The sequence below is a fragment of the Poecilia latipinna genome, unplaced genomic scaffold (assembly GCF_001443285.1).
Source record: "Poecilia latipinna isolate Pla-1442-1.1 unplaced genomic scaffold, P_latipinna-1.0 Scaffold902, whole genome shotgun sequence".
NCBI classification, from domain to species: domain Eukaryota; kingdom Metazoa; phylum Chordata; class Actinopteri; order Cyprinodontiformes; family Poeciliidae; genus Poecilia; species Poecilia latipinna.
The window spans coordinates 134,674-147,108 of NW_015113518.1; the positions used below are offsets into that span (position 1 = coordinate 134,674).

The 12,435-nt window shown below is 42.2% G+C and overlaps 1 protein-coding gene and 1 long non-coding RNA gene across 3 annotated transcripts in view; one reads left to right on the plus strand and one right to left on the minus strand.

Moving 5' to 3' along the window:
• The first annotated feature begins 10,811 nt into the window (after window positions 1–10,811).
• atp2a1 (ATPase sarcoplasmic/endoplasmic reticulum Ca2+ transporting 1) overlaps window positions 10,812–12,435 on the plus strand; it is a 21,469-nt gene continuing 19,845 nt past the window's right edge. For both annotated transcript variants that reach the window (XM_015048785.1, XM_015048784.1), the window contains exons 1-4: window positions 10,812–10,924; window positions 11,032–11,169; window positions 11,775–11,792; window positions 12,248–12,330. In XM_015048785.1, the coding sequence (XP_014904271.1) occupies window positions 11,052–11,169; window positions 11,775–11,792; window positions 12,248–12,330 (219 nt within the window). In that variant the 5' untranslated portion in view covers window positions 10,812–10,924; window positions 11,032–11,051. The remainder of the gene's footprint in view (window positions 10,925–11,031; window positions 11,170–11,774; window positions 11,793–12,247; window positions 12,331–12,435) is intronic.
• Window positions 11,199–12,435, minus strand: part of LOC106957436 (uncharacterized) — an 8,335-nt gene continuing 7,098 nt past the window's right edge. Inside the window, exons 2-3 of the long non-coding RNA XR_001426946.1 lie at window positions 11,811–11,897; window positions 11,199–11,714 (exon numbers count right to left, since the gene is read on the minus strand). This is a non-coding gene — a long non-coding RNA (uncharacterized LOC106957436). The remainder of the gene's footprint in view (window positions 11,715–11,810; window positions 11,898–12,435) is intronic.

The following is a 12,435-nucleotide window of genomic DNA, read 5'->3' on the forward strand; positions in this document are numbered from 1 at the left end:
CCAAGTTTAGAGAAATGACATTTTACGTATCATAAAACCCCAATAAAATATCATAAACTTTGCGATTGCATCAAAATAAAATGAGAAGGAAAAAAAAGCAGGAGGATATGGATACTTCTGCTCTGACTGGATATTTTTCAAAAAGAAAATGTTTTTCCACTCTTTGTCTTTTTTTTATTAGGATGTTTTTGTTTTTTTCCCCCTCCAGATGCCTCTTGCACCTCAGTGTTTAAGTCCAAATTGATGCCAACATGCTTTTACGCAATCCATTATCCTGTACCTGGCCACTAAATGTCACATTCAACAAGCACAAATTTAAGGTTGGCCTTAATTAATGCAACTATACCACTTATTGCCATATTGTATCCTCCAGTTCTATTTTCCCCCTCAGACTACGTGGATATCTACTTATCCTCCAACATGTCTCTCCAGCTCTCTCTAATAGCATTGACATTTCTGCTCCAACACTCTCCTGCCGTCATTACCGCGGCTCTCTGTCACTCTCTGGGGGGATAATGAACTTAATTGGACTTCATGACATTGTGGGACATCAGGGTACAATCAGGTAAATTGGAAATGTTGTAATAAGATAGTCCGACAATGTGGATTATAGTGATTGTTATAATTGCTTATGGGAGCGCTGGCAAAGTGTCAGCACTAGAGCTAATCTCGTTACAAAAGGGACTGCCAGAGCTCTGCTTTTTAATTGAGTTTTCTGAAAATATTGAGGAATATTTTTCAAAAAGAAAATGTTTTTCCACTCTTTGTCTTTTTTTTATTAGGATGTTTTTGTTTTTTTCCCCCTCCAGATGCCTCTTGCACCTCAGTGTTTAAGTCCAAATTGATGCCAACATGCTTTTACGCAATCCATTATCCTGTACCTGGCCACTAAATGTCACATTCAACAAGCACAAATTTAAGGTTGGCCTTAATTAATGCAACTATACCACTTATTGCCATATTGTATCCTCCAGTTCTATTTTCCCCCTCAGACTACGTGGATATCTACTTATCCTCCAACATGTCTCTCCAGCTCTCTCTAATAGCATTGACATTTCTGCTCCAACACTCTCCTGCCGTCATTACCGCGGCTCTCTGTCACTCTCTGGGGGGATAATGAACTTAATTGGACTTCATGACATTGTGGGACATCAGGGTACAATCAGGTAAATTGGAAATGTTGTAATAAGATAGTCCGACAATGTGGATTATAGTGATTGTTATAATTGCTTATGGGAGCGCTGGCAAAGTGTCAGCACTAGAGCTAATCTCGTTACAAAAGGGACTGCCAGAGCTCTGCTTTTTAATTGAGTTTTCTGAAAATATTGAGGAATATTTTTCAAAAAGACAATCTTGGATCTCTTGTGTGTGGACTTCCCATCTGGCTGAGAGCTGTAAGCAGCAAATGCAACAACATTATGAGGATTATTCCAAACTGTGTCAGAGCTTCTGTGTAAATGAAAGGTTTATATACAGCTCTGGAAAAAAAAAAAATTAAGAGCCCACTGCACTGAAAACCTTGCGGTTATTCTGATATCTGAACTCTTCCTGAGTTAAAACATTAGTATTGTTGTTTCTAAATGAACATGAACTTGTTTTCTTTGCATTATTTGAGGTCTGAAAGCACTGCTGCATCTTCATTATTCTGACAATTTCTCATTTTTGTGCATATAAATAGAAAATGTTTGCTTTGAATTTCAGAGACATGTCAGTAGTTTGTAGAATAAAAGAACAACGTTCATTATGCAAACATGCACCTATAAAAAGTAAAAACAGAGAAACTAACAATTTTAAGCAGTCTCTTAAATTTCGCCAAATCAATATTGAACCTTAAATGACGCATTTCAATTGTTTTCTTTTGTGTGTGTGTATGTGCGTGTGTGTGTGTGGAAAACAAAGTAAAATACAATCTCAAATATCAAAATGCTGTTTTCGTATTCAGTCCATTTTAATCTCCCAGTAAAACCAGCTGTCTTCCTGGTTAGTAAAAGGACTCTGTGTAAATCGGAGATGTGGTCTTTTAGCGCCTAACCATCTCTCCACTGTACATCAACAAACCAGTCGGTGTTGTAAACGTGTGGCTAGCCCGGATCTTTATATTCAGACCTCCAACTTACAGTTTCTGCGGTGAATAAAATCCATACGAATTGAGCGGGACGGCGCGCAGTGGCGCTGATGATTGGGACGACGAAGGGCAGGTGGGCGTCGTGCGCCGGACCTTCACAGCTTAGGTGCAAACACTGCCGGTTGCTAAGCGATTGTGCGCTCCAAGGGGGTCCTTGTAAGGCATGCGGCCGGGGGTAAGACAAGGAGTCATCAGAGTTTTACCTTAAAATCCTGCACTGGGTTATAAATAGACTGGGGATGTGTGTGCGTGTTTGTGTGCGCGCGTGTGTGTGTGTGTGTGTGTGTCAGTGGCGAAAATTACAAACTCAAAGCTACATGGAATGTGTGACATTAAGTGCATGAAGGGGGGAGACAGAGGACAAGGTTTGAGGGGAGTGATATAAGCCGGCAGGTCTGACGCATGAGCCGCGTCTGAGGCTGCTGCTGTAAGAGGATCTTCTTCCTGTCTTCTCTGAGAAATCCTCATCCTCTTCTGCTTTGCACACACACGCACACATACACACTTTCTTTCCCCCCCTCCCCCCACCCCTCTCTCTCTCTCCCTTACACACACACACACACACACACACACACACACACACACACACACACACACACACACCTTTTATAAAAATACCCAAGGACAATCCTCACTATTAATAGAAGTGTTGTCAACCGGCTCTGGAGGAGTGGGACCTTCTGTTCAGCTAACTATTTTTGCAGCCCTTTCTACTTCTGACCCCTCACACTGTCAATTTACATCTTACTGGGACAATCAAGTCAGCCGTCCCCGCTACTTTCAGTGAGATTTCACCATAATGGTGCCAAGCTGTTAAAACAAGAAGTCATTTCCTGTTCCTTCGCCCTGCCATGCAAGGATGCCGTGGCCATTGTTCTCCGGGCACTATCAGCGCGCACAGATCGCTCTGGAGCAGCCTTGATGGACTCCGTTTGGCTGATATTTCAACACTGGGCTCTTGTGGTTCCAGCTCTGGTGTGGTAATCAAACGCCACGCATACTGCAGGTGATTTATACGCTTCCCCCCCTCTCCCCCCCGAGTCTGAACGCAGAAATAAACTTCAAGTCATCGCTGGTATCCACTTTTAATGAGAGGAACTTTTTTTTTCTTTTTTTGAGTCGGCGCGTAAACCGAGTGCATCGAGCTATTTAGGAATTACTCAGGAAGTTCGCGCCATACTGCCGCATGCAGAGGTTTGGGAAAAGGAATATTGACTCTTTTTCTTGAGCAAAAAGGTTCAAGATGGTGTCGTACTGTTGTAGAAAGGGACAGACATAACTAGAAAAGTTGCATTTCCTAGGAAAATGCTGTAAGCAGAGCTAAAAAGTAGGATTAGACTGGGAATCCTCAGAGCTACCGGGCCAATGTTTTTTTTTTTTTTTTTTTTAAGAATATAAAAAGCGTAATACCAGCACAAACTGAAAAAAAAACTATATAAAAAAAGTTAAATAAACGCACAACGAAGTAGTAGAAGGATAAAAATACAGTTTAAAGTTTTAGTGACATAAATGCGTCGAAGTTAAAGAGCTCATCATAACTTTTCAGAAATGTTCCTTTCATTTCAACGGATCCCAGGATGATCACAAAATAAGTTGAATATTTTATAAACCATAGAATTTGTCAATACCAAAAGCTGGTAATGTCCTGAATGAGCAGGATATAGTTTAAAAAGCACAAAGTCTGCAGAAGAAGTCAAGTGGCAAAAAGTGTACAGAAAAAAAAAGTGGAGGAACTCAAGGGTGTGAATGCACACAGCATTCACTCTGATAAAATAAGCATCTCCATCCAGACGTTGTTCCTGTTTAGATAAAAGTTAGAATAAGCAGGGCAGCTGGCTGCTGCAGAAAGCCTGAGTTTAAAACTCCCATTCGCCTTCACTGGTTCATAGTTGTAGCAATAATCTCCTAGTTGATCTTTCCATGTAAAACAGCTGTCTTCCATTCAGAGGCACAAAATGGTTGTGAAATGTTTGCACTTTTGTTCGGCACGTTTCTAGTTCTAAACATTTGACCCAAGAGCAGATCTGATTTGAGCTGAGTCATTCTGTGCTGACAGAAACCTCTTTCAGGTTTTAAAAATTTTTTTAATTAATAATAATAATAATAATACATTCCAAGTTGATCCAGTGATATTTCAGGCCATTTGAGGATCTAAGAACTTGTTGGTTTATTCCTACGTCTGCATTAGTGGCTTGAAATCTAAGACGTCAAATCCCGTTGCATGTCGGAACCGGTTGCTTGATTACAAAGTGCAATAAACAACAAAAGGCTTAAAGAGTTAATAGTTTGCTGATAGTTGAATAATGTGCTATGCATGCACTTAGGGGAAACTGCAGTCATGTTTATTTATGTTGCAGATTGTGCAAAATAAATAAATAAATAAATAAAAGATAAAAGCTGGAAAAAATGGTGGTAATATTATCACAAGAAAAAAAGAATAAGAGAAAAAAGAACAGGACAGAACTAGATGATGGTTTAAAGAAGCTTAAAATGAACATTTTATGATAGTATCCATTGCATTGTTACATTAAAATAACTATTCATAAATTCAGTTTAGAGAATAAAATTCCCACTAAGGTTTCCGTACTATATCCCACAGTCTTCTCACGGTACACACCTGCGGACCTCCCGGTTCTGATGGAGGAGCTTCATCATGGGCGTAGCAGCAAGCAGTCACTCGGATCTTAAAACATGGCGGCGCTTGTGTGTGTGTGTGTGTGCGCGCGCGAGCATTTGTGTTCACCAGGAATAGGGCTCGGGTTGGGAAAACACTTACAGCTTAACACCGTTCCTGCAAAACACCTGTCACCAACCCACACACACACACACACAAACACTCATCTGATGCATGCCATGCACTGTCTGACTGCTTCTCTGTTTGTCTCACTCTCTCTTGAACACACGGTGACATGCTTAGAAATGTTTACACTTGTGTCTGCAAGGTCACATTGATTTATTCTCTCACATGGCTGCCGTTACTGTCTTCTGATTACAGCGCGCATCCATCCTGACAATTACTCCTGTCAAACTCTGCTCAATAGTGTGTGTGTGTGTGTGTGTGTGTGTGTGTGTGTGTGTTGTTGTTTTTTTTCTTCAAAAAGTCACAGAAGCGTAGTTTGTATTCTGTAGTTTCCTGCATGAGTCTGACTGAGGACATCAAATTAAATCAGGTCAATAAAAAACAAAACAGCGACAGCACTCTCTTGCCTTCTCTCTGCTGCTTCCCCTCCATCTTGTTCACAAAGCCCATTCATCCATCACCCCGTCATCGCCGCCGCTTCTCCAACTTCTCTGGCTCAGCACGCTCAGCTCCGTATATGGAGGGGCCATCCAGCAGGGGAGCCACAGGGTTAAATATACTCTGAGAATGCCAGACTACTCCAGCTAAACCACCGAAGGAAGGGTGTTGCACCGAGGCCCAGAGGGCCTCGCATCGTGCGGGTTTGTTCACCATCTCATTAACATATAAGATTGCTGTGGCGTGAACTGAAAAGACATCTGTCTTTTCGAGTTTTATTGCCAAATTTTCAAAACATGTGTGTGAGCAGATATTTAAAACGGGATGGGTGGGAAGGGAGAAATACCAGAACATTTTAAATTAAAGTGTCATAACTTCTGCATCCATCCAGGAAGTACCGCACCTCTTGGAAAGAAAAGGCGATGGACAGTAATTAACGGTAATTAAAACAGCTTGTGATGTCATGGTGGATTCCCAGGTCGAATGGACAAGAAACAGGCCCACAGCATCACCGATTTTCTACATAACAGTGAGCATCAGATGCTTTTTCACATCTTGTGTTTCATGCCAAAAACCAAAACAGGACTCTTTCTGAACTCAAACTTTGTTTCGTCTGATAAAAGCACATAGGTCTAGTTAAAGTCCCTATAGGCCAGAGATAGAAAGCTCCAGTCCTCACAGGCTGGTGACACGCGGCATTTTCTTGAACAACTGGTTGGCCTTTGTCAAATGACTCTGGTGTAAACTCTTTTACCCCGATATGTCACTCTTTGCTGGACTGAACATTGATATTTGGAGATTTTTTTTAACCTTATATAGAACCTTATATAGGTCCCTTTCCAGACTTTTTTAGTTCCAGAAATATTTATCTGCTTTAAAAAGAGCCAAATTCATACACAATGGAAAGCAGAAGCCATGACTAATCAAACATGTTTGGACATTGTGACCGAGTGCTCCTGTAAACATGCCATCAAACCCCATTAAAGATTCTACGGCGTCGCGACAACATGCATGTTTGTCTCGGGTCCTACTGGGTTTGGTTTAACGCAGAGTCCAAGCATGTCGTCGAAAGAGGAAAAGCCTCTTCGATAATTTACGATATCTCCTTGGAACGGAGAGGAAGGATGAGCCGGAGCTCTCCGCGAGATCTGGTGACATAACAAGGCAACACGAGAGCCTGGAGCGTTTCCTCAGTTTATGTTGACAGAGACACACTTCCTTCAGACTCCGTCTCCTCCTGGTTCGGCTCCAAGGGAAGATTTTCAGGGCACGTTGTGGGAAAAGCGATGAACCCTGCTGCACAACGCGGCGGCTCCTGAAGGTTGATGAAACAGGAGATAGTTAGATTCGTCACGTCAGCCTGGGTTTTTAGCACGACACGAAGAAACGCCAACGCGGGGAAAAGGGACGCTGCAGCATCAGTTTTTGTGGTTTGTAGATCAAAACTAAGAGCTGCCAAAAGGTTTGGGTTTACACCACATCTGATGGAAGTGTGGAGCAGACAAAGGTGTTTATGGTCAAGTAAGTACACCGTGGAGAGACTACTGAAATACACTGGTGTTTATGAGTTGGCTGGAAGGAGAAAAACCCAGTGCTCTCCAACAAGACCACCACCAGCTGTCTGATGTTTACTACAGATTGGGCCAAAATCCAGAAGCACAGTGGAACATTAGAGGAGCAGTCAGAAAAGCAAACTTTAAATAATAAAAAAACAACAACCTTCATTAGTGTGTCATGGAGTCATTCCCACAAAGACTGTAAAAGTTCTGCATGAATGAGTGTTTACATATGTGAATGTGGAAGTATAAAGTATACATTTTGATCATCAAGTAGCCTGTCCAACACGGTGGTGGTAGTGTCATGCTTTGGGACTGTGTGGCAGCATCTGGATCTGATTGAAGGTGACGAGAAAAGAAGAGCAGATGGAGTCAAAAACGCGAGCTTAAGAGAGAAGCTACAGACTCGTCTTTAAGAGAGAAGCCCAGCTGACCCACGTTAACAAACTGAGCGGCGTCCGTCATTTATCGACCCGAGTGACCTTTTCTGATTCTTAGAAAGGAAACCAAAGTACCCAGGAAGAGAGTCAACAAATGCTTTTCTTATTCATGAAAAGATTAGAGATGATAGCTGGGGATTAGTGCGACTGCGACAGCACGAGGATATCTGCACCTTGATGTAACCTTCGAGCGTCAGAGCAACGTCTGCAGTGTTCCTCTCCTGCATGGTGTCACATTCTCAAAGCTTCCCAAAAGAACACTGAAGTTCGGCCGTTGTGTCATAGCTGCCTGCCCACATGCCCGCCACACTATTTATACCAGAGGAGCACAACTGCTGCTATAGGTACAGTTACAGTGAGGCACTTCATGCTGCAGCTGCCTGGCCTCAGCTAATTATACAGTACAATGCGCACACTATATGCAACACACACTTTCACTGATGCTCACAGCGATACTGCTGTTGGCTCTCGTCCCGTATCGATCGCACAGATGGTTCCCTCCCACACCGACCGGACCGTCAGCGAGCCGGGCCTCTTATTGGCTGCGTCAAGAACGAGACGGACGAATTCCTGTCAGAAATCAGTGCGTAAATGACAATTTCACGGTACAAAAGGAGTGGACAGAGTGGTGACAGAGAGAATAAAAAGGTTAATGAGACAAACAACGAGGCTAATGTGGCGCAGAAACATTATCCATTTATTTTAATAATCTTTGTTTCAGGTGATTTTAGCCTAGTTTTACTCAGAAGTTTGGACTAATAACCATGTCTCTCTTAAGTAAAATAAAATAAAATAAAATAAAATAGTTATCTAATGATATTTTTGCTCCACCTTCAATTACTTGATTACTACTGTAAATATTTTCGGCAGCAATAATTTCTTTATACCATAAAAATTGTGGTGCTGATGTGTGAATAACTTAAATTCAAATAATTTTTCTTGTAGTATGTCACACTGATGATCTTAGTAAAAGGCAACCTTTATTTTGACATTAATTCTCAAATTAAGTAAATCCCCCCTTCCCTAAAAACTGAATAAATCTTATCTATTTTAACTCATATTTTAGTTTTTACATTGATCAGAGTGTTTAGTAGCCTCTAATTGTTAATCCATAACTGTTATACTGTGGTACAACATAACAGAGACCCCAATGTTTGTTAGGTCCTCTATAAAATGGAGATCGCCATGACAACATGCCATTCAAGTAAACGTCAGTAAAGAAAATAACAAATCACTAAAACTTACTGATTAGGTTGATTGTTTTACCAAGGAACCTTTTACATCCTATGCCTTCCTGTTTCTGTAGGGTATAAATATGATGTGACACAGAGCCCAGTTTCCTTTAGCCAGTCTTCAAAATGGGAAAGACAAGAGAACACATCTATAATTTTGAGACTTTGATGTTATCATTATTTCACCTTAAAAGTAAAGTGTATTCTGTACTGATTGGCATCATAGCTGCACTTTGTGAGAAATTAAGATATTTTCTCTATTTTGGGGTATTTTGTTAAATAAAATAATTAGCTAATCAAGTAAAGACATCATGAACAAGCGAATAACCAGTTACATACATACATACATACATATATATATACATACATATATATATATATATATATATATATATATATAGGTAAGAAAGGCATACAAATTAACAAACACAAGCAATATTCACATCTGACCTTTGAATTAAATGTTATGAGAGTCATTATGGGGTCAAATCTTAGTTGCAGAGAACAAAGGTCAATTCCTGAGAGCATTTGAAGTCAGTCATGTTAACCCAATTACAACTTAATAAAGGGACTTATTGGCTCATTTATTCTGCGTAAAGGTTCCAACCCTTTTTCGTTCTTAGTAATCATTCCAAACTTTGTTTCAGGAACTGCCATCTGCCTGTATGCAGGTTCCAGTGGGTAGTGTGTGTAACAGGGAATGGCATTATCACTGCTTTGCTTTATTAGCATTAGAGCTCAGGCCTCAGGATGAGCTGCAGCAACCCGATCTCTGCAATGGATTGAGCGAAATGTCAGTGAGCCACCTTCATTTGTGCCATCCAGTGACTGTGGACCGCCACAGAACAATGGCTCAGAAAGCGAAGCAGGTCCAGTGTGATCATAAAACATGCAGTTATGGCAGAGGTTTCACTTTTTTACGGTTTAGTGTCAGTGACCGCTTGTAGCAGAACGTTGTCTTTGTTCTCGGCCCGAAAGTGAACTAACATTTCTTTTCTTATCTCCCCTCCGGTGTGTTAGCGTATCCACAGACCCCCTACCCCCCATCCTTCCTTCAAGAGCTTGATTTGGAGTTTTGATCATAAACTTCAATTCATTTTGCTGGGATTTTATGTGACACGGTGTCTCAAAGCATTGTTTTGAAGTTGAGGAAAAGAGAGACAAGGTGCGCCGTCTCCTCCAGGTTTGGACATTTAGAGACTCAAATTTTGCTGCTTTTCTTTGCAGAAAAGCTCATATTCAGTCAGAATGGATGGAGGCTGTCTGTGAATATCAGTTCCTGACAACTAACTAGGACCAGACTTTGACTGGGCCACTCTAGTAAATTACTAAACTTTGATCTAAATCATTTCACTCAACAACTCAAGTTCCTGTTGTCCTGCTGGGGGGAGAATCTTTTCTCTTGAACAGGTGTTTGGGGTGTTGGGTCAAAAAGTTAAATTTTTTTGAGGAACTACTTCCACACGGTTCCTACTGGCCTTGTGGCAAGTAGCCAACAAGACTTATCATGGCTTTCTTTTAGCAGCAGATGGCTATTTGGGACGACCTACAGCTATCCTGTCAAGCTTTTTGTTTCCCAGCTGAGCTGTGGATATCTGCACCTCCCCCATAGGTGTCCCTCTCATGCAAATTTTTACTTATGTTCTCTTGCAAACCTTAGCAGAAGAGCTGTATTTTTAATGGATTTAAATTACACATAGAGGCTGAACAAATCACTGTCAAACCTCTGATTTTTCTTAATGTTTTCACTTCTACTTCACGTGAATGTCCCAGGGCTACTCGCAAATTCCCAATAAGAACCATTGAAGTCTGTGTTTGCAAAACAACAAATTGTAAAAAAAAAAAAGAGAGAGAGAGAGAAAGTTCATGGAGTATGAATGTAAACCTTCTCGCCGGGCGTCCGTTCATTTGTTAGCTGAGCGTCCGTGTCTCTGCTGACACGTGAGCACACATGTGCCCATCAGTGTCCCTTCCTCTTGTCTTTGTTCTAACCGTGCAACCTCTCTTCATCACATCTTATTTCCAGCCCACCGGGTCGTGGACCCCTCTGCAGTTGTTGCCCTCGCCCACCCTGTCCACCTCCCCTCTGCCTATTCTTTGCCACTGGGCAATCCCTTCCCACCTATTGAGGACGTTCCCATCCAATGAGCAGAGAGAGCGTGTGGAGGGAGCACCAATGGGGCCAGTTTTTCATCTGTATAAAACTTTTCAAGAAAGTTTGCCAGGTTGCACTTTCTGTCAGTCCGGGAGGAGAGGAACAGCCCAGAGAGAGAGAGAGAGCAGCACAGGGGGGGTCTCCGGTTCATAATCCCAATCCCACACTCAAGAAAGTGGTGGGTGAAGAAACTTTTTATAATTACTATTTATTTTTTTTTTACCTCAGTTGTCTCCCAGTTGAGCCTGTCGGGTTGATGTGAGTGTTTCTGTTTTTCTCCCGAAGCCTCTCCGTTTCTGCCAAGGATGGAGAACGCGCACATCAAAGAGTCGGCCGACGTTCTGGCCTACTTTGGAGTCACAGAAGAGACGGGTCTGCCACCCGAGCAGGTGAAGAAGAACCTGGAGAAGTATGGCTTCAACGGTGAGGGAGAGAAAGAAACAGGAGGCCGGGACAAAGAGGCAGTGAATGATGAGATTTTTTATTTTTTAATAATTTATTCAATATCCTTCACTGGATTTGTCGTGGTGGATGAGCATCACACGAGCAGAGATGGAGGGATGAAAAAACAGAGGAGGAAGATGGAGAAGTGTTTAAGGACTGACAAATACACCAGCTGTGTGTGTGTGTGTGTGTGTGTGTGTGTGTGTGTGTGTGTGTGTGTGTGTGTGTGTGTGTGTGTGTGTGTGTGTGTGTGTGTGAGAGAGACAAACGCTGGGTGGTTACGTTTATGGAGCAGGCACATTTAGGTGTCACGTTAGGGAATGCCATGAAAGTGTGTCAGTCAAGTTTTCAGATCCGTCTCTGCAGACGCCGAGAAACTCATTCTGAATTCAAAACCAAAATTTTCCACCAAAGAACATTTCAGCTGCACGTGCGTGCACGATTAAAGGAAGTCAACTGTTGAGCTGAGCATCTGTGTATGCCACGTAGAGCATCCCTCTCGTTGCCATTTAATCCCTCTGAATCTGTGGAGACAGCAAATGTACGGCTTTCATTCATATTTTCTGTTCTGTTCTTACCTGCAGAGCTGCCAGCAGAGGAGGGTGAGTCCGCCTACACACCTGTTACTCCCTCATCCGTGTCTGGATCGCATGTTCTGTCCATCAAAGCGCATCCCTCGGCGTGAAGCCACCTGTCCCGCTCACTTCCTGTGATGACAGCTAATGTGGTCATTTTGCTTAACACCTATCTCTTGGCTTCTCGCTGCACTTCATTGTGCCGCAGACGTGGCGCGTCCCCACACAGCTAATAATACGCCATTACCACACATTGTTGCAGGAGATGTCCCCTGCTGGGTGCATGGATCGCATATTTGCTGCACTTAACATAAACAAGCGCTGATAGACGGATATGACTTTTAAACAAGGCTGTGTAGCCTTCTTAAAATGTATTCCCTCATCGGTTTTGCATGTGCAAACACCCTAATTGGTATAGTTTAAGCACATGAACACAGTCTGTACCAGGGCATATTTAAATCAGTGTGTTTTCTGTTTATCAGGAAAGAGTATCTGGGAGTTGGTGGCGGAGCAGTTTGAGGACCTGTTGGTCAGAATCCTCCTTCTGGCTGCATGCATCTCCTTTGTGAGTTCTTACATGTTTTGTTTTGTTTGTTTGTTTTTTTTTTTTTTTTTTTGCTGACCCCCCCTGATGCCTCTGTTTCAGTTTGTTTTCTTTTGGGCAGTAGCC